The following is a 20,030-nucleotide window of genomic DNA, read 5'->3' as shown; positions in this document are numbered from 1 at the left end:
GGACTTTAGTCTGATATTGGAAAAGGCAAAAAGTGCAGAGTTTCACCCAAAAACAATAAATGGACTGAGAATTATTTTTCCCTTTTCCCCCTCTTTCTTGCCTGAAGAGCTGACATAGCCTCCTGCCCCTTCACCCCATGTCTTCCCTCTTTGCCCACCCCTGAGACAATAACATCAATGGCATCTCTATGATTCCTCCTTTCCTTCTTTCATGATTATTTGCTAATGGTTTCCCATCTACATGACTGAACTGCATTACCCAGAATGCCTTAAACCCTAAAACTGTTTGGCAGGGCCATGTTGCTATTCCACATGCACTGATACCCCACAAATTCCCTGCCATGTACCCAATGTGCAGCCAACTGTACCCCAGATCCACTGGTTTAATAGCGCTGATACCCCCATAAATTCAGTTTCATGTACCCAACATGGAGAGGGAAGACACTGAGGTTACAGGGCTGGGGGCCCAGACAAGACTGAAATTCCATTGGCCGGGAGTCAGGTGACCGTTACAAGACAATGCGACACATCCATGTTTATTAAGTCCAATAAAAACACAATGTGAACAAACAATTCCCCACATGACACAACCGCTACAATGAGCCAGAGGGGCCACTGATCCCCTGAGAGTTGTAGTCGTGTATTCGGCACATGCCGCTTATGTCGTAAATTTCGGCATTATGATTTCACATTGTTCCCATAATAGGAAATGCTCTATTTAAGGGCTCTGGGGGGGGGGGGGAGCTACAAGCCTGACTCAAACCATGTCTAAAGGTATAAATGTTGTCCCTCATCTCATCTCTTCACTCCACTTCTCTCTTTCCTTCTTCTATGAAACTGGACAAGTACAACAGTATTCTGATCTTTATTAACTTTCCAACCTACTTGTACCTTGTTTGGCCTTACTCTCCCCCATCCTCCCTCTTCTCTCCCCCATTTGTCTCTCTACTCCCTAACCCCCTTTCCCTTCTTTCCTTCTGTCTCTCATCTCCTTTTCTATTCTCCCAACTGTTTGGCCTTACTCTCCCCCATCCTCCCTCTTCTCTCTCCTTCTATATTTCTCCTCTCCCCCATTTGTCTCTCTACTCCCTAACCCCCTTTCCCTTCTCTCCTTCTGTCTCTCATCTCCTCTCCTTTCCTTTTCTCCCCCAACTGTCTGGCCTTACTCTCCCCCATCCTCCCTCTTCTCTCCCCTTCTATATTTCTCCTCTCCCCCATTTGTCTCTCTACTCCCTAACCCCCTTTCCCTTCTCTCCTTCTGTCTCTCATCTCCTTTTCTATTCTCCCCCAACTGTTTGGCCTTACTCTCCCCCATCCTCCCTCTTCTCTCCCCTTCTATATTTCTCCTCTCCCCCATTTGTCTCTCTACTACCTAACCCCCTTTCCCTTCTCTCCTTCTGTCTCTCATCTCCTTTCCTTTTATATCCCCCCAACTGTTTAGCCTTACTCTCCCCCATCCTCCCTCTTCTCTCCCCTTCTATATTTCTCCTCTCCCCCATTTGTCTCTTTACTCCCTAACCCCCTTTCCCTTCTCTCCTTCTGTCTCTCATCCCCTCTCCTTTCCTTTTCTCCCCCAATTGTTTGGCCTTACTCTCCCCCATCCTCCCTCTTCTCTCCCCTTCTATATTTCTCCTCTCCCCCATTTGTCTCTCTACTCCCTAACCCCCTTTCCCTTCTCTCCTTCTGTCTCTCATCCCCTCTCCTTTCCTCCCCCAACTGTTTGGCCTTACTCTCCCCCATCCTCCCTCTTCTCTCCCCTTCTATATTTCTCCTCTCCCCCGTGTGTCTCTCTACTCCCTAACCCCCTTTCCCTTCTCTCCTTCTGTCTCTCATCCCCTCTCCTTTCCTTTTCTCCCCCAACTGTTTGGCCTTACTCTCCCCCATCCTCCCTCTTCTCTCCCCTTCTATATTTCTCCTCTCCCCCATTTGTCTCTCTACTACCTAACCCCCTTTCCCTTCTCTCCTTCTGTCTCTCATCTCCTTTCCTTTTATATCCCCCCAACTGTTTAGCCTTACTCTCCCCCGTCCTCCCTCTTCTCTCCCCTTCTATATTTCTCCTCTCCCCCATTTGTCTCTCTACTCCCTAACCTCCTTTCCCTTCTCTCCTTCTGTCTCTCATCTCCTTTCCTTTTCTCCCCCAACTGTTTGGCCTTACTCTCCCCCATCCTCCCTCTTCTCTCCCCTTCTATATTTCTCCTCTCCCCCATTTGTCTCTCTACTCCCTAACCCCCTTTCCCTTCTCTCCTTCTGTCTCTCATCCCCTCTCCTTTCCTTTTCTCCCCCCAACTGTTTGGCCTTACTCTCCCCCATCCTCCCTCTTCTCTCCCCTTCTATATTTCTCCTCTCCCCCATTTGTCTCTCTACTCCCTAACCCCCTTTCCCTTCTCTTTTGTTTTTCTCCTCTTCCTTCTCTATGTATTTTCCCTTTTCTCCCAACTCAGCCGACTCTCTCTAAATTCTTCTTCCGCAGCCTTTACCTTTATCAGAGAAGCCACAAGGGGGTTACAGATGGTACTTTTGAACAACATCCTACAATAAGTGTTTAAATATTTAGAACTTTACATGTTGGGGTCTGATGTACAAAGCCTACAGAGCTAATTTGTGTGTTGATACTGGTCAGGAGCAGATAATGCAGGAACAGCCTGGGATCACACCAATTTGGAATTGGACAGGACCACACCAAACTGAAACTACAGTAGTACACTACATTGGACTTTTTAAGCAAAATTTTTTACATTGAGTAGATTTCTAGGTGATTAAACCCACTAACCAGTATCAGCCAGAAGGCAATGTTTCCCCAGGGCTGCAGGAGGGCAGCACAACCCTCTGGTTTGTACATATGGAATTGGCAGGTAGACTTCCACCCCCCTCCCTCCACACTCCCCAGTCTCTCCTGTGCTCCTTCACCCCTGTCACTGATGAGGAATCTCAAAGCTTCTGGCCTCTTCTCACCTTCCCACCTGCCGCTTGATCCAATTCCCTCAATTCTCTCTGTAATTGTGTAGGGCACTGCACATGGGCATTAGGTCCCCCATTCTGGTTCATACACAAGATTTTGGGGTGATACACAATTTGTCTTAATAACAGTTTTCACAAAATGTCTCCTGCCTGTGTGTTGTGATTGTTTAATTCCAAGACTGAAGGAAGCAACATGTAAATAATAAATAAAGTGTAAGTAAAGTTTATTTTTCTTAACTAACATGATAGAAAAAAATTGGAAATATTTCTTAGGGTGACAGGTCCCCTTTAACTCACCTATTTAATCTTTCCCTCTCAACTGGACTGTTTCCTTCTCAACTAAAACATGCTCTTGTCACCCCCATTCTGAAATAACCCTCTCTTGATCCCTCCAATCTTGACAACCTCCGACCTATCTCTCTGCTACCTTTCATCTCTAAACTACTTGAGCGCCTAGTCTACAACCGACTAACCTCATTCCTCTCTGACAATAACCTGCTGGACCCCCTACAATCTGGTTTTAAGCCACAACACTCCACTGAAACTGCCCTGACTCGACTAACTAATGACCTTTTAACCACTAAAGCCAACAATCATTTCTCACTACTAATACTGCTTGACCTCTCAGCCGCATTTGACACTGTAGATCACCCTCTCCTCCTCCAGTCCCTCCAGTCGCTTGGCCTTCGTGACACAGCCCTGTCCTGGTTCTCTTCTTACATCACCAATCGTTCCTTCAGTGTCTCCTACAATGGAGTATCATCTTCTCCCCTACCTCTTTCTGTTGGAGTTCCCCAAGGCCTGGGTTTTGGAGTTCCTGGGACCATTACTATTCTCCCTCTATACTTCCTCCCTCGGCAAATTAATCAACTCATATGGTTTCCACTACCACCTCTATACTGACGATACTCAGATCTATCTCTCATCTCCTGATCTCAACCCAGAACTCCTAACTCGCGTCTCCTCCTGCCTGTCCGCTATCTCTACCTGGATGTCACAACACTACCTTAAATTAAACCTCTCTAAAACTGAAATGGTTCTCTTTCCTCCAACTAACACCAGTAACATCCCGGAAGTATCCATCATAGTTAACAATTCCACTATCACCCCCTCTCCCCAGGCCCGGTGCCTTGGGGTTATCCTAGATTCTGCCCTGTCATTCACTCCTCATATCCAGTCACTTATTAAATCATGTCACTTCCACCTAAGGGACATCTCCAAAATACCATCATTTATCACCCAAGATGCTGCCAAAATTCTTATTCACTCTCTCATCATATCACGTCTAGACTACTGTAACTCTCTTTTAATTGGCCTCCCCCTCCAGAGACTGTCAGCTCTCCAGTCCATAATGAACACTGCTGCGAGGCTCATACACCTCAGCAACCGCTCCTCCTCTGCCTCACCATTCTGTCAATCCCTGCACTGGCTTCCATTACCTTTCAGAATCAAATTCAAATGAATGACCCTGACATTCAAAGCACTTCATAACTCTGCCCCACCCTACATCTCTGAACTCATCTCTATATACTCACCCACTCGCTTACTTCGCTCCTCTACTGACCTGCTACTCAACTCTTCTCTCATTACCTCCTCACATGCTCACATTGAAGACTTTGCAAGGGCTGCACCCCTCCTCTGGAACTCTCTCCCACGCTCTGTCCCACTTTCTCCCAACTTTTCTGCTTTCAAGAAATCTCTGAAAACGCACTTCTTTCGAGAAGCCTCCCCTCACTCTGCTTAACTACCAAACGCAACATCACATACAGTACCACATTTCTCACCCACTCAATTCCATCTTGCCCACTCCCACACCTTGTGTATTACTCCCTTCCCTTTAGAGTGTAAGCTCTTTTGCATAGGGCCTTCCTCACCTTTTTGTACCTGTATTGATTGTGATGTTTGTTACTCCATATGTTCTATGTATAGAATTCATGTGATTTAGTTGTATAATCACATTTACTTTACAGTGCTACGCAATATGTTGGCGCTATATAAATACATGTTAATAATAATAATAATAATAAAAATGGAATAACTTCTGAATGTAATATCTCCTAGAAATGGCAGAGCTGAATGTGTGTAATGGCTGGAAGGGATCTCCCATGTATCAGTTTCATAACAAATGTGATCAAATTCTCTAAGTCGAATTATAGGGGTTAAAATGTTACTGATTTCACAGGATTTTAAAATAGAGGGGGGAAGTCCCAGAGAAAGACATTGGGCCCCTATGATTGTTGGCCAACAATTAAAAGATATTTTTTCATGACTCTATAAATAACAATTGTTTGTTTCTCATAATAACACAACACTACTTACCTGATTGACAACCACCGCTCTCATTCCTCAAACTGCCTTCTGCCCCCCACCAATGTAACATCCCCATTAATAAAGCGCTTTATTGATGAATGTGGGGGTGGCTTGATGTAGTGCAGTAAATGCAGTAAACTAGAGTTGAGGGTTAGTTTCCCCTTTAGGATGACACTGGGGCAGTGCAGAGGTGGGAGGAGCCTGAGTTTGTTATGACAGCCCCCCTGCTGCGCTGGCCGGGAGGAGATGACAGTTGCAGGGAATTGGCAGTCGCTACTGAAGTCTCTGGCCCAATGAATCAGACTCTGGAGTCCCGAGAGCCGGAGAAACCCGGGGGAACCCCCCACCTACCAATGGCCCCCAAGTAAGAACTGCCCGGGGCTGCTGGGGGGGGCACTTACTGACAGGGGGGGGTATTGAGTGGGGCAAATACTTGGGGATTCAGTAACTTTATGGGACATTGTGTCTCACAGACAATGGGAGTTGTAGTTCTGTGTCTGGTGCGTCTCCTGCACTTGATCTGTGTGTCCTGGGGCCCCTGAGAGACTGAGAACTTGTGTGGGACCCATGAGTGTGTCTAGTGTGAGTGTGCACTTGTGTGAGAGTGTGAGTGTGCACTTGTGTGAGAATGAGTGTGAGTGCACAAGGGAACTATATGTAGTGTGACACATGTATGTGAGTGTGAGTGTAACACGTCCCCCTGTGTATAGACTGTGAGTAACTCTGCAGCTTTTTAACTACAACTTCCAGCTGTCACTTTAGCTTGAGGAGGATTCTGGGAGTTGTAGTCCAATAACAAAGGCTGAATGATAAAGAGCCCCATGGAGAACTTTGGGTTTGTGAGGTTTTGTTCCAGTGGCAGAACAACAGTCTTATTGTGGACAATGAGGTATTTGCACCTCCAGTGGCCCCTGAATCTCCTGGGCCCCCCAACTGCTGTAGGATCTGTCACACCCCAACTTATATTGTGTACCCCCCATGTACAGTTTGTGTTCAGCCGTGTGTGTGTAGCGTGTGTATAGTTTGTGTGTAGTGTGTGTGTAGTGTGTGTGTAGTGTGAAAGCTGCACCTTCTATGAATAATCTATAGATAATCTATAAATCATCTATAAATAATCCATAAATAATCTATAAATAATCTTTAAATAATCTATAGATAATCTATAAATAATCTATGAATGATCAATAAATAATATATAAATAATCTATGGATAATCTATAAATAATCTATGAATGATCAATAAATAATATATAAATAATCTATAAATAATCTATGAATGATCAAAAAATAATATATAAATAATATATGGATAATCTATGAATAATCTATAAATTATCTTTAAATAATCTATGAATAATCAATAAATAATCATGGATAATCTATGGATAATATATGAATAATATATGGTTAATCTATAAATGATTTAACCCAATAATTGCTGCTCAGACCAGAATATAAAAAGGATTGGGTTGGTGCTGAGCCTGGAAGACACAATAGTGTTGGTTGTGGTGTCAGTGTATTGGGAATATGAAGCTTTATCACTGCTGGATGCGACTCTGACTCTCTCCTATCACGTTAGTGTTTGTCACTATGTCACTGTTGTTGGAGTCGCACTTTACTGTCACAATAACAAATTCCTCGCGGCGGCTCCTTTACGTCTCTGGGATTTGTGGCCCCTCATCTCTCTCCTCACATCCCAAATTCCCCCTTTTTTTTACTTCTGTGGAAAATCACGAGGTTTTGGCCAAAGCCTTTCGCCGTGTGATGAAACGATTGACGTAAAACAAAGTGGAACTAAAAGGAAACCGCCACTGAGTGACGAGCGGCATTTGCTGTTGGGAAAATGAAATGATCATAAAAGATAAGTTTGGCTTCATTGATTTCTTCTCTTTTCTGACCAATTTGGAAATTTTATGGAGAAATCGCCATGTGAATATCAGCAGAGTCGGAGCTGAGGGGGGTCACAGGGGTCACACGTATCCGTTACCCGTCGCTCTAATAAATCACTCCGTCCCCTTTGTGATTCCGTCGCTCCCACAGAGCTGACACTTTGCTTTCTACTTGATGTTTACAACCTGCCCAGGAACAACTGCATTTTAAGGGGCAAAAAAATATTTTATATATTCCTGAAAAATCCCTCACAGCTTCTTTATGGGAGAACTTGTAAAAAAATGTTATTTAATAAACATGCTCGGCATTTTCCAGATAACGGATCTTTCCGTAATTTGGATCTTCATACCTTAAGTCTACTAGAAAATCATATAAACATGAAATAAACCCAATAGGCTGGTTTTGCCTCCAATAAGGATTAATTATATCTTAGTTGGGATCAAGTACAAGCGACTGTTTTATTATTACACAGAAAAAGGAAATCAATTTTAAAAATTTGGATTATTTGGATAAAACGGAGTCTATGGGAGACGGCCTTTCTGTTATTCTGAGCTTTCTGGATAATGAGTTTCTGGATAACAGATCCCCTCCCTGATAATATTATTCCTGCTAAAGCTCCTAACAATGTGGGACACTTTTTTGTATAATGTGTTAAGTGAAACATAATATACTTGACTGATATATATATATATATTTATATAGAAACAAGGGAACTCTGGGAACCGCTAAAGATTAAAATCACTTTTATTAATTCATATTGAAAACATGTTGGCTCTTTCCTAAGACAATCAAGGCCAAATTATCAATAAATTAGGAAAAGGGCTGAAAGTCTGATCTGTTTAATATGTATTAGTGATGCACCGAATCCAATCAACCCCCGAACCCTTCGCAAAAGATTCGCCGAATACCAAACCGAATCCTAATTGGCATATGCTAATTAGGGGTGGGAAGGGGGAAAAACATTTCTACTTCCTTGTTTTGTGACAAAAAGTCATGTGATTTCCCTCCCGCCCCATATTTGCATATGCAAATTAGGATTCGGAATCAGTTCGGCCGGACAGAAGGATTTGGCTGAATCTGAGTGTTGCAGAAAAAAGCCGAATCCTGGATTCAGTGTATCCCTAATATGTATTGAATAAAAAGTTGGTGATTTTAATCTTTAGAGGTTCCCAGAATGCACCTTGTTTTCTTCCTGGAATTTCGTACATAGCGTTACTCCATAGCACCCAGGTTATTTGTTTATATTTTATATTTAGAGATGTGCTGAAACTGTGTGTCTATATATTTATTTACCTATATATAAAATACTTATATAACCCTCCCATTTGTGTCTTGCCATTTACTTGCCACTTAGATTGCAAGCTCTGGGGGGCAGGGACCTCTTTCTTCTTGTCTCTTAACACTTGAATGTTAGTGTATTTTTGTATTTCTATTTCATTATTGTCTTAATCCCTGTCTGTTTTATTAATGCAGTATTAAATGAGGTTGTTCAGCTTTGAGTTAACTGTTAGTATGATGTACAGAGAGATATTGTGAGACAACTTGTAATTGGTTTTCATTTTGTGGTTTTTGGAATATTTAGCTTTTTATTCAGCAGCTCTCCAGTTTGTAATGTTGACAATCTGGTTGCTAGGGTCCAAATTACCCTAGCAACCATGCATTGATTTGAATAAGAGACTGGAATATGAATAGGAGAGGCCTGAATAGAAAGCTTGAGGAATAAAAAGTGGAAATAACAATACATTTGTAGCATAAAAAATAAATAATGAAGACCAACTGAAAGGTTTCTTAGAATTAGCCATTCAAAACATACTAAAAGTTGAGTCAGAAGCAAAGCACCCCTTAACTTCCCAATATCCATTCATTCCTCATTCTCTGCACTGCTGCTTCTGACTCCTGATACAACTTCCCAATATCCATTCATTCCTCATTCTCACTGGGTTTATAGTTCTGTGTAACTGTCATTGTGTCTGTCCCTTTCTCTTCTCTGCACTGCTGCTTCTGACTCCTGATACAACTTCCCAATATCCATTCATTCCTCATTCTCACTGGGTTTATAGTTCTGTGTAACTGTCATTGTGTCTGTCCCTTTCTCTTCTCTGCACTGCTGCTTCTGACTCCTGATACAACTTCCCAATATCCATTCATTCCTCATTCTCACTGGGTTTATAGTTCTGTGTAACTGTCATTGTGTCTGTCCCTTTCTCTGCACTGCTGCTTCTGACTCCTGATACAACTTCCCAATATCCATTCATTCCTCATTCTCACTGGGTTTATAGTTCTGTGTAACTGTCATTGTGTCTGTCCCTTTCTCTTCTCTGCACTGCTGCTTCTGACTCCTGATACAACTTCCCAATATCCATTCATTCCTCATTCTCACTGGGTTTATAGTTCTGTGTAACTGTCATTGTGTCTGTCCCTTTCTCTGCACTGCTGCTTCTGACTCCTGATACAACTTCCCAATATCCATTCATTCCTCATTCTCACTGGGTTTATAGTTCTGTGTAACTGTCATTGTGTCTGTCCCTTTCTCTTCTCTGCACTGCTGCCTCTGACTCCTGATACAACTTCCCAATATCCATTCATTCCTCATTCTCACTGGGTTTATAGTTCTGAATGGATATTAGGAAGTGGCTTAGAATAAGATTCTCTTTTATTAGATTAAAATAAACATTTTGGGCTGATGTTCTGAGTTTTGTATAAAGGCACAATTTATAATATAAATTTAACCCATTAATGTGTTTCTGTGTCACTGAACATGTTTTTGGGGCAAGTGAGTGATTTAGAGCCAATATATTGTAAAAGTGTTACTTGTCCCCTTTGGCATCGGGTTATTTTCAACTGTCCCGTGTTCCTCTTTGACTTTCATTTTGGATTTCTGTAAATTCACTTCCCATAATATTATAGATTTTCCTATTCTATTTTCCCGCATATAATTTTATTTAGTGCGCTAGATATTCTTTATATTTCTTTCTGTTGTTTATCTGATTTCCTCTATATTTTAGGTCAGTTTCAGGGGTGAATTCTCGATGTTGTTTCCGTGAGCGTTTTCGTATCCGATTTCTTTTATGAACTCGTTGATTTGTTGTGGAAATGGCCGAGAGGAAACCCAATCAGCAGTTTAATGAGCTGAAGAAAGTCAGATGTGAAATTTTAGCACATGTTAAAAGCCGGGGGCTTTAGAGGGAAGTTTACACCCCGACATTAAATGTATAGGGGGCTTTTAGTGTTAAACCTGGGATCTGCTAGTGGGAGTGGGTTACATGGAGTGTTAATCAGTGAAACTGTGAGCTCAGATAATAATATTAATTCTTCAAGAGAATGAGAATATTTTCCATTTTCTCTATGCCGGTCTCACATAATGAGAAATAAATATTTTTTTCCCCAATAAATCATAAAACCCGTAAAGTTGCACAATAAAGACATTTTTCAGAAAACCTGCAAAGCTTTGGGAAAATTTGATATGTCGGATTTCTTGAGGGTTTTTCTTCGCTAGATTTTCCTTTGTATCAAACATACTGATTGAGATCAATGCACAGAATTATGGGAATAAAAGTCGTTTTTTGCTACCGAACAGGTTTCTCCTATTGGGACTGAGATAGAAATGTCATTAAAAGAAGAAGAGGATGTGGGTAATTAGTTTACTGTCGGGTCGGGATATGTTGGTGCTATATAAATACATTTCATAATAATAATAATAATAATAATCTGTGTATCAGGAGCGGCTGTACTGAGTCTGGACACTCACATTCTCTCTCTTGTAGTAGCGCAGGTCAGACACAGGCAGGAAGTGACGGTGCAGCTGATAATGTTTCCCCCAGTCTCCTGGCAGCTAACATCTAACTGTGATGTGGATGTGAAAGGGGTTGTTCACCTTTAAATAAACTGTTAGTAGGATGTAGAGAGGGATATTCTGAGACAATTTGTAATTGGTTTTCATTTTTTATTATTTGTGTTTTTTTTAAGTTATTTCACTTTTTATTCAGCAGCTCTCCAGTTTGTAATTTCAGCCATCTGGTTGCTAGGGGCCACATTCCCCTAGCAACCATGCACTGATTTCAATAGGAGACTGGAATATGAATAGGAGGGGCCTGAATAGAAAGAGGAGGAATAAAAAGTAGCAATAACAATAAATGTGTAGCCTTACAGAGCATTTGTTTTTTAGATGGGGTCAGTGACCCCCATGTGCAAACTGAAAAGAGACAGAAGAAGAAGGCAAATAACGAAAACATTTAAAAAAAAAAAAAAAAAAAGAAAAACTGAAGGTTGCCTAGAATTAAGCCATTCTATATCTTAAAGGTACTCTTCCTCTTTAAGTCATTATCATGATTTATGTATATATCGCCAGCGAGATATATGGCACTTTACCTTCAGTTATAACAAATGCGACGGTAATAATCTCACAAACTAATGTTATTGAATAATGGGATCAGACGCCCCTGCTCACAAGAGCTTACAATCTGACTCATTATGGAAAGCTCTTTTAAATATAGTTATGTGTTTGTTACAATTTGCTCACAAATACATTCCAGTGAATTTGGCATGTAATTAAAGGGGCAGTGTACACCTAAACACACCTTTGCTAAAAATAGGACTTTGAGAAAAAAAATCCACATTTCACTTTTTAAAGCCTTCATTTGAATTGGAATATTTTCACGTACCTTACCCCCCACCCTGCCTCTATAAACAGAGTCATTTGTTCATTTGCTACTTTTCAACAGACTTCACCCTTATCTAAACAGCAGCCTTTGAACAGCTTAATATCGGGGGCTTCTCAATGGACTGGTAATCAGTTTAATCAGCTGTTCTGAAGTTCTCCGGGACAGGAAGTGAACAGGAAGTGAACAGGAAGTGAACAGGAAGTGCAAAAGAAAACTGGTTTCATATTCTTGTTTAGTGGAAGAAGTAACAAAAACCCTGGATATTTCTTAATTAAAACAATAGCCCCATTCACTCAGCTCATGTTGAAAAGGGGCTAGTACTGTAACATTAATGGCAACTAAGCTGCCCCCAGATACATAAGGATCTAATGTTCTCATTGGCTACAGGTTGGTGCAGCCTTGTAAATATCTAATACTGTGTCTGGTATAACCTAGTAAATACTCTAATGCTCTGATTGGCTCTAGGTTGTCATTGCTTTGTGACTATCCTCTGATTGGCTACTGATCAGTCTAATTGTGTGTCTGGGCTAATGATTGTTGGCTGGTCTAGTTCTGGGACTGTCCTAATGATGCCATTGGATGCAGGCTGGTCTAGATCTGAGGATATATAAACTCTCTGATTGGCTGTAGGTTAGTCTAGTTCTCTGCAAGTTGTGCTCTGATTGGCTACAGCAAATTCTAGTCCTGTGAATGTTCAAATACTCTGATTGGCTGTATGTTAGTCTACTCTACACCCATGAATAATCTATTGCTCTGATTGGCTATGGGACTGTGTCCTGTTGTTGAATTTCTAATGTAATAATTATTCTAATTTTGTGAATGGCCTAGTGTTTTAATTGGCCACAGTTTGCTTTAACACTGTAAATGTTCTAATACAGAGGTGCATTGATTGGATCTAGTTGGCCCAGGGGTAGAAACCCAGAAAGTTGTTGGTGAAGCATTATAAAGCATATGTGTTAGTGAAGTCTTCTGTACGTGCAAATACATATGGCAACTCCAGGCAACAACATAAATACACAATCACTGAAGGATCAGAATATGAACAACATATACTTTCATTTTTAGTTGTCCTTTAATGGAAATGGAACGTCACTTTGGACAGATTTGTCTCTCCAGCTGTGGAACTAATACTCCCAGCTTCCCCCCAACAGCATAAGTTGCAGGGTTTGGTAGTAAAAGAGCAGCTGGAGGGCCACACTGTATATGAGACTTCCCTGCTATAGGCAGCGACTTGCTGGAAAAACGAAATTTAGAAATATTATTCGCTATTGTTTAAGATCTCTTTTAAAAGTAATGGGGGAATAGCGTGAAATTGGCCTGAGTGTGATGAGTGAAACGCGTGGGCTGTTTGCAGAGCCAGAGAAATGCAGAGGAATTCTCCCGTCTGTAGGGGATCTGTCTGACCATTATATATATATTTATATACAGCCCCGAGCACCGACTTGCCTTTTATTCATACAGACACCAAACTGTAATGTGTATTTCTGAATGATTTTACCTACTGCTGGGCCTCATGGGAAATACAGGCAAACAGGGCCAACTGTCATGTGCTCTACACCTAGTGGGGCCCCAGGGAGTTGCAGCTGTAGAAAGAACAGGAGAGAATAGTTCTCTGACCATATAAAGGCACAAGGCTGCAGGCTGAGTTATACAGGGAACTCTGAGTATCACTCATGTATTATAAGGGACAATGTACCCCCTACTGTAAATGATAAGGATATTAGAAGTCACTGAGGGGTTGTTCTGTGACCATATAAAGGCACAAGGCTGCAGGCTGAGTTATACAGGGAACTCTGAGTATCACTCATGTATTATAAGGGAGAATGTACCCCCTACTGTAAATGATAAGGATATTAGAAGTCACTGAGGGGTTGTTCTGTGACCATATAAAGACACAAGGCTGCAGGCTGAGTTATACAGGGAACTCTGAGTATCACTCATGTATTATAAGGGATAATGTACCCCCTACTGTAAATGATAAGGATATTAGAAGTCACTGAGGGGTTGTTCTGTGACCATATAAAGACACAAGGCTGCAGGCTGAGTTATACAGGGAACTCTGAGTATCACTCATGTATTATAAGGGAGAATGTACCCCCTACTGTAAATGATAAGGATATTAGAAGTCACTGAGGGGTTGTTCTGTGACCATATAAAGGCACAAGGCTGCAGGCTGAGTTATACAGGGAACTCTGAGTATCACTCATGTATTATAAGGGGTAATGTACCCCCTACTGTAAATGATAAGGATATTAGAAGTCACTGAGGGGTTGTTCTGTGACCATATAAAGGCACAAGGCACAAGGCTGAGTTATACAGGGAACTCTGAGTATCACTCATGTATTATAAGGGATAATGTACCCCCTACTGTAAATGATAAGGATATTAGAAGTCACTGAGGGGTTGTTCTGTGACCATATAAAGGCACAAGGCTGCAGGCTGAGTTATACAGGGAACTCTGAGTATCACTCATGTATTATAAGGGATAATGTACCCCCTACTGTAAATGATAAGGATATTAGAAGTCACTGAGGGGTTGTTCTGTGACCATATAAAGACACAAGGCTGCAGGCTGAGTTATACAGGGAACTCTGAGTATCACTCATGTATTATAAGGGATAATGTACCCCCTACTGTAAATGATAAGGATATTAGAAGTCACTGAGGGGTTGTTCTGTGACCATATAAAGGCACAAGGCTGCAGGCTGAGTTATACAGGGAACTCTGAGTATCACTCATGTATTATAAGGGGTAATGTACCCCCTACTGTAAATGATAAGGATATTAGAAGTCACTGAGGGGTTGTTCTGTGACCATATAAAGGCACAAGGCTGCAGGCTGAGTTATACAGGGAACTCTGAGTATCACTCATGTATTATAAGGGATAATGTACCCCCTACTGTAAATGATAAGGATATTAGAAGTCACTGAGGGGTTGTTCTGTGACCATATAAAGGCACAAGGCTGCAGGCTGAGTTATACAGGGAACTCTGAGTATCACTCATGTATTATAAGGGATAATGTACCCCCTACTGTAAATGATAAGGATATTAGAAGTCACTGAGGGGTTGTTCTGTGACCATATAAAGGCACCAGCAAAGGATCACTAAGATTATGGCTGATAAAGTAAAGGAGGATAGTAAAAGCTGTACAGACTGTCCCTGAATATTGACACTATAGGGAATATAGTTGAAGAACAAGGAAACCGATTTGTTGTCCCCCCAGTTCTGCTCTGATTGTTGTACCTGATACTGTAGAGCAGAGGGGTTGGTCCTGGTTGAACTTTGTCCTTTTTATGATAATGTTTCAAGTGTCACTTTACCTTTATTCTCCTGTATAATAATGTTACAGAATGGGGACATTTTGCATTAAAATATCTGAATCTCTGCTCTGCTGTTTGGAGTGTGGGTTGCTATGGACAATGACCCCAGCAACCACAAATGAGACTGATTGTGAGACAGGGCTCCTGTTTGACTTGAATTAAACTTTGTGTTACCGCACACCTCCTTCCACTTATTCTGCGTAGTGGTGCTGGCCCACCGTTGACCTTGCCAGGTCACCTTACTGCTTTGTAGTTTCGAAAAACGGTCCGCACACACCAATATTGCAGTCGGGGATTGTGCCCCTTTTATTAATGCCACCAACAATCAATATTCAACGTTTCGGGGGGACACAGCCTCCCTTCTTCAGGATGTCCTGTTTGACTTGCTCATTCCTTTCATCTCTATTCACCCCCCCGGGAGGAGCTGCTGTAAGAAATGTGTCATCATTGAAAAAGTCATAGGAATAAATACAAATGTGATTGAGTTTATTGGAGTTTATTGGAGTTTATTGGAGTTAATTGGAGTTAATTGGAGTTAATTGGAGTTTATTGGAGTTTATTGGAATTTATTGGAGTTTATTGGAGTTTGGGAATAATGAAGGACCAGAACCAGGTCAGTGGGAGAAACAGACACAAGTGTCATTGAATTTCGGGCTCTGCTCAGTCTCATATTTGTTGTCAGTCCCTAAATAGCCCCCAATTAGTTTCCTTAATCCTCAGCAATACTGAGCCGGCTCCTTATTCCATGGGGGGCGCGAGGGGGATTAACCCATTAGCTCAGGAATGACGGAGGTTAAGGCAGACGTTTTGTCCCTGTCATGTTTCTAATTTCATCACAAGTCTGGGGCTAAATCTGCATCACTGCTAATTTGTGTCAAACTAAATGCTGGTGTTGCCTTTCTGCTCACACTCAGGTTACACTCAGGTTACACACTCTGCTCACACTCAGGTTACACACTCAGGTTACACACTCTGCTCACACTCAGGTTACACTCAGGTTACACACTCAGGTTACACACTCTGCTCACACTCAGGTTACACACTCTGCTCACACTCAGGTTACACACTCTGCTCACACTCAGGTTACACTCAGGTTACACACTCTGCTCACACTCAGGTTACACTCAGGTTACACACTCTGCTCACACTCAGGTTACACACTCTGCTCACACTCAGGTTACACACTCTGCTCACACTCAGGTTACACACTCAGGTTACACACTCTGCTCACACTCAGGTTACACACTCTGCTCACACTCAGGTTACACACTCAGGTTACACTCAGGTTACACACTCTGCTCACACTCAGGTTACACACTCTGCTCACACTCAGGTTACACACTCTGCTCACACTCAGGTTACACACTCAGGTTACACACTCTGCTCACACTCAGGTTACACACTCTGCTCACACTCAGGTTACACACTCAGGTTACACACTCTGCTCACACTCAGGTTACACACTCAGGTTACACACTCTGCTCACACTCAGGTTACACACTCAGGTTACACACTCTGCTCACACTCAGGTTACACACTCAGGTTACACACTCTGCTCACACTCAGGTTACACACTCAGGTTACACACTCTGCTCACACTCAGGTTACACTCAGGTTACACACTCTGCTCACACTCAGGTTACACACTCTGCTCACACTCAGGTTACACACTCAGGTTACACACTCTGCTCACACTCAGGTTACACACTCTGCTCACACTCAGGTTACACACTCAGGTTACACTCAGGTTACACACTCTGCTCACACTCAGGTTACACACTCTGCTCACACTCAGGTTACACACTCTCACACTCAGGTTACACACTCAGGTTACACACTCTGCTCACACTCACTCACACTCAGGTTACACACTCTGCTCACACTCAGGTTGGTTCACACTCAGGTTACACACTCTGCTCACACTCAGGTTACACACTCTGCTCACACTGCTCACACTCAGGTTACACACTCTGCTCACACTCAGGTTCACACTCAGGTTACACACTCACACACTCAGGTTACACACTCTGCTCACACTCAGGTTACACACTCTGGTTACACACTCTGCTCACACTCAGGTTTACACACTCTGCTCACACTCAGGTTACACACTCTGCTCACACTCAGGTTACACACTCAGGTTACACACTCTGCTCCAACACTCAGGTTACACACTCTGCTCACACTCAGGTTACACACTCAGGTTACACCTCTGCTCACACTCAGGTTACACACTCAGGTTACACACTCTGCTCACACTCAGGTTACACACTCAGGTTACACACTCTGCTCACACTCAGGTTACACACTCAGGTTACACACTCTGCTCACACTCAGGTTACACACTCAGGTTACACACTCTGCTCACACTCAGGTTACACTCAGGTTACACACTCTGCTCACACTCAGGTTACACACTCTGCTCACACTCAGGTTACACACTCAGGTTACACACTCTGCTCACACTCAGGTTACACACTCTGCTCACACTCAGGTTACACACTCAGGTTACACTCAGGTTACACACTCTGCTCACACTCAGGTTACACACTCTGCTCACACTCAGGTTACACACTCTGCTCACACTCAGGTTACACACTCAGGTTACACACTCTGCTCACACTCAGGTTACACACTCTGCTCACACTCAGGTTACACACTCTGCTCACACTCAGGTTACACACTCAGGTTACACACTCTGCTCACACTCAGGTTACACACTCAGGTTACACTCTGCTCACACTCAGGTTACACACTCAGGTTACACACTCTGCTCACACTCAGGTTACACACTCAGGTTACACACTCTGCTCACACTCAGGTTACACACTCAGGTTACACACTCTGCTCACACTCAGGTTACACACTCAGGTTACACACTCTGCTCACACTCAGGTTACACACTCAGGTTACACACTCTGCTCACACTCAGGTTACACTCAGGTTACACACTCTGCTCACACTCAGGTTACACACTCTGCTCACACTCAGGTTACACACTCAGGTTACACACTCTGCTCACACTCAGGTTACACACTCTGCTCACACTCAGGTTACACACTCAGGTTACACTCAGGTTACACACTCTGCTCACACTCAGGTTACACACTCTGCTCACACTCAGGTTACACACTCTGCTCACACTCAGGTTACACACTCAGGTTACACACTCTGCTCACACTCAGGTTACACACTCTGCTCACACTCAGGTTACACACTCTGCTCACACTCAGGTTACACACTCAGGTTACACACTCTGCTCACACTCAGGTTACACACTCAGGTTACACACTCTGCTCACACTCAGGTTACACACTCAGGTTACACTCAGATTACACACTCAGGTTACACACTCTGCTCACACTCAGGTTACACTCTCTGCTCACACTCAGGTTACAGACACTGTACAGGCCTGATACAATGTAACACACAAAACTGCACCATTAATCCCTTTGTCCGTCTCGTGATGAAGCAAAAGCAGCTGATTGACAGATTGACTGACCTGTAGGAGACTTGACTCGGGCGACATTGTTTCAAGAGTCAGAAGCAGACGACAGTAAAGGAGCGACACATGATGGGCAGCAGTTGCGGCAGGCGCCATCTTGTCCAGAGTTCAGAATGAATTACTACTGTATAAAAAGACTAATGAGTGTCAGCTTCCCTGGTCGCTTGTGCGGAATGAGTAAGGGAATACGGGGAGAACATGTGGCACCATTTCATTATCTGGAGGGTTTGGGGCGATGCGATTTCTCTAGCGCTGGGTGTGAAAATAGCGACACGTCTCATGTACAAAAGGACAATTAGTCGTATGAAGCAGATTCATTATGGGGTAATTAGGGGGGTCTGTGAGGTCAGAGGTAATATGAGGTCACTGCTATGACTCATTTCCCAGAACCCCCTGGTGATGAGATACTGACAGGCAAATAAACATTCATTGTAATTCCTTGTCTGAAACTCCAGCCCTTCCTAAATACAGGCCCCCCTACCCCCTGCGCCCCTTAACCTACATGTGTCCCCCTCTCCCACCCTTGTTTTCTGGGAATTCTTGTACCTGTAGGACATGGGGCAGAAAGACTAGTGGTCTGGTCTGGTTTTACTCCTTGTCCTGCAGGTGATAAATGAGCCCAGAGAGGCCAAACTCCAGCCTTTAACTGTCCCCTGGTTCTAACCCAGAAATCCCTGAGAACAAGTCAATTGTCCCCCTGGTCTGTTAGTTGGTCACTTCAGGAGTCACAACCAGCAGAGATTTTAAGCAGCTTTTGCTTCTCTCAGAAAACTCCAGGAATTCCACCTGCTCTAAAATTGCCACTTACAGCCCCATTTAGCTTCCCGTGCCCCCAGTGACATCATACCACACCCTAATGCCTCAAGCCCCGCCCACTCTGTGTGATTATAACCAATTAAGAAGATCTGGTGCGCTACAAAAATTTAAAGAAAATAAATAAAATAAAAAATATAAATATTGCCCTTAATAGTCACATGATATTTCAGAAATTATAGTTGCCCTATATATATATATATATATAATATAGGGCCAACATATCTCAAGTCATTGCCATTAGTTCCTGCCCCAGTGGATCCTTGCGTGTGATTGGTCTTCTAAACTGATGCCCAAGAACTAATGATCCATTAATGACTTGTGGCTTTAAACAGAAATGAGAATAACAGCCCCTGAGATTGGCACCGGCACATGGCACTTTAGCCCAGGCCCACTGTCATATAATGAGATATCAGCAACTCTACCCAACTGCCACATCCTGACCTTCTCTAACACTCACCCAGGGAAACTAGGGTCAGGGTCACTTAATGCAGTTCTATGTGTTAGATTGCAAGCTCTAGTGAGCAAGAGCCTACTTACCTCCTCTATTACTCGCTGTGTGTATGAAATT

General features: G+C 42.8%; 1 protein-coding gene across 1 annotated transcript in view; it reads left to right on the top strand.

The window, feature by feature from the left end:
- Positions 1-5,511: 5,511 nt before the first annotated feature.
- rbm20.S (RNA binding motif protein 20 S homeolog) overlaps positions 5,512-20,030 on the top strand; it is a 76,120-nt gene continuing 61,601 nt past the window's right edge. The window contains exon 1 of the mRNA XM_018227218.2: positions 5,512-5,632. Coding sequence (XP_018082707.1) covers positions 5,562-5,632 — 71 coding nt within the window. The 5' untranslated portion in view covers positions 5,512-5,561. The remainder of the gene's footprint in view (positions 5,633-20,030) is intronic.

This window comes from Xenopus laevis, chromosome 7S (assembly GCF_017654675.1).
Source record: "Xenopus laevis strain J_2021 chromosome 7S, Xenopus_laevis_v10.1, whole genome shotgun sequence".
Classification (NCBI taxonomy): Eukaryota; Metazoa; Chordata; class Amphibia; order Anura; family Pipidae; genus Xenopus; species Xenopus laevis.
The sequence above is the reverse complement of the archived record's forward strand: the minus strand, read 5'-3'. Positions and strand labels throughout refer to the sequence as shown.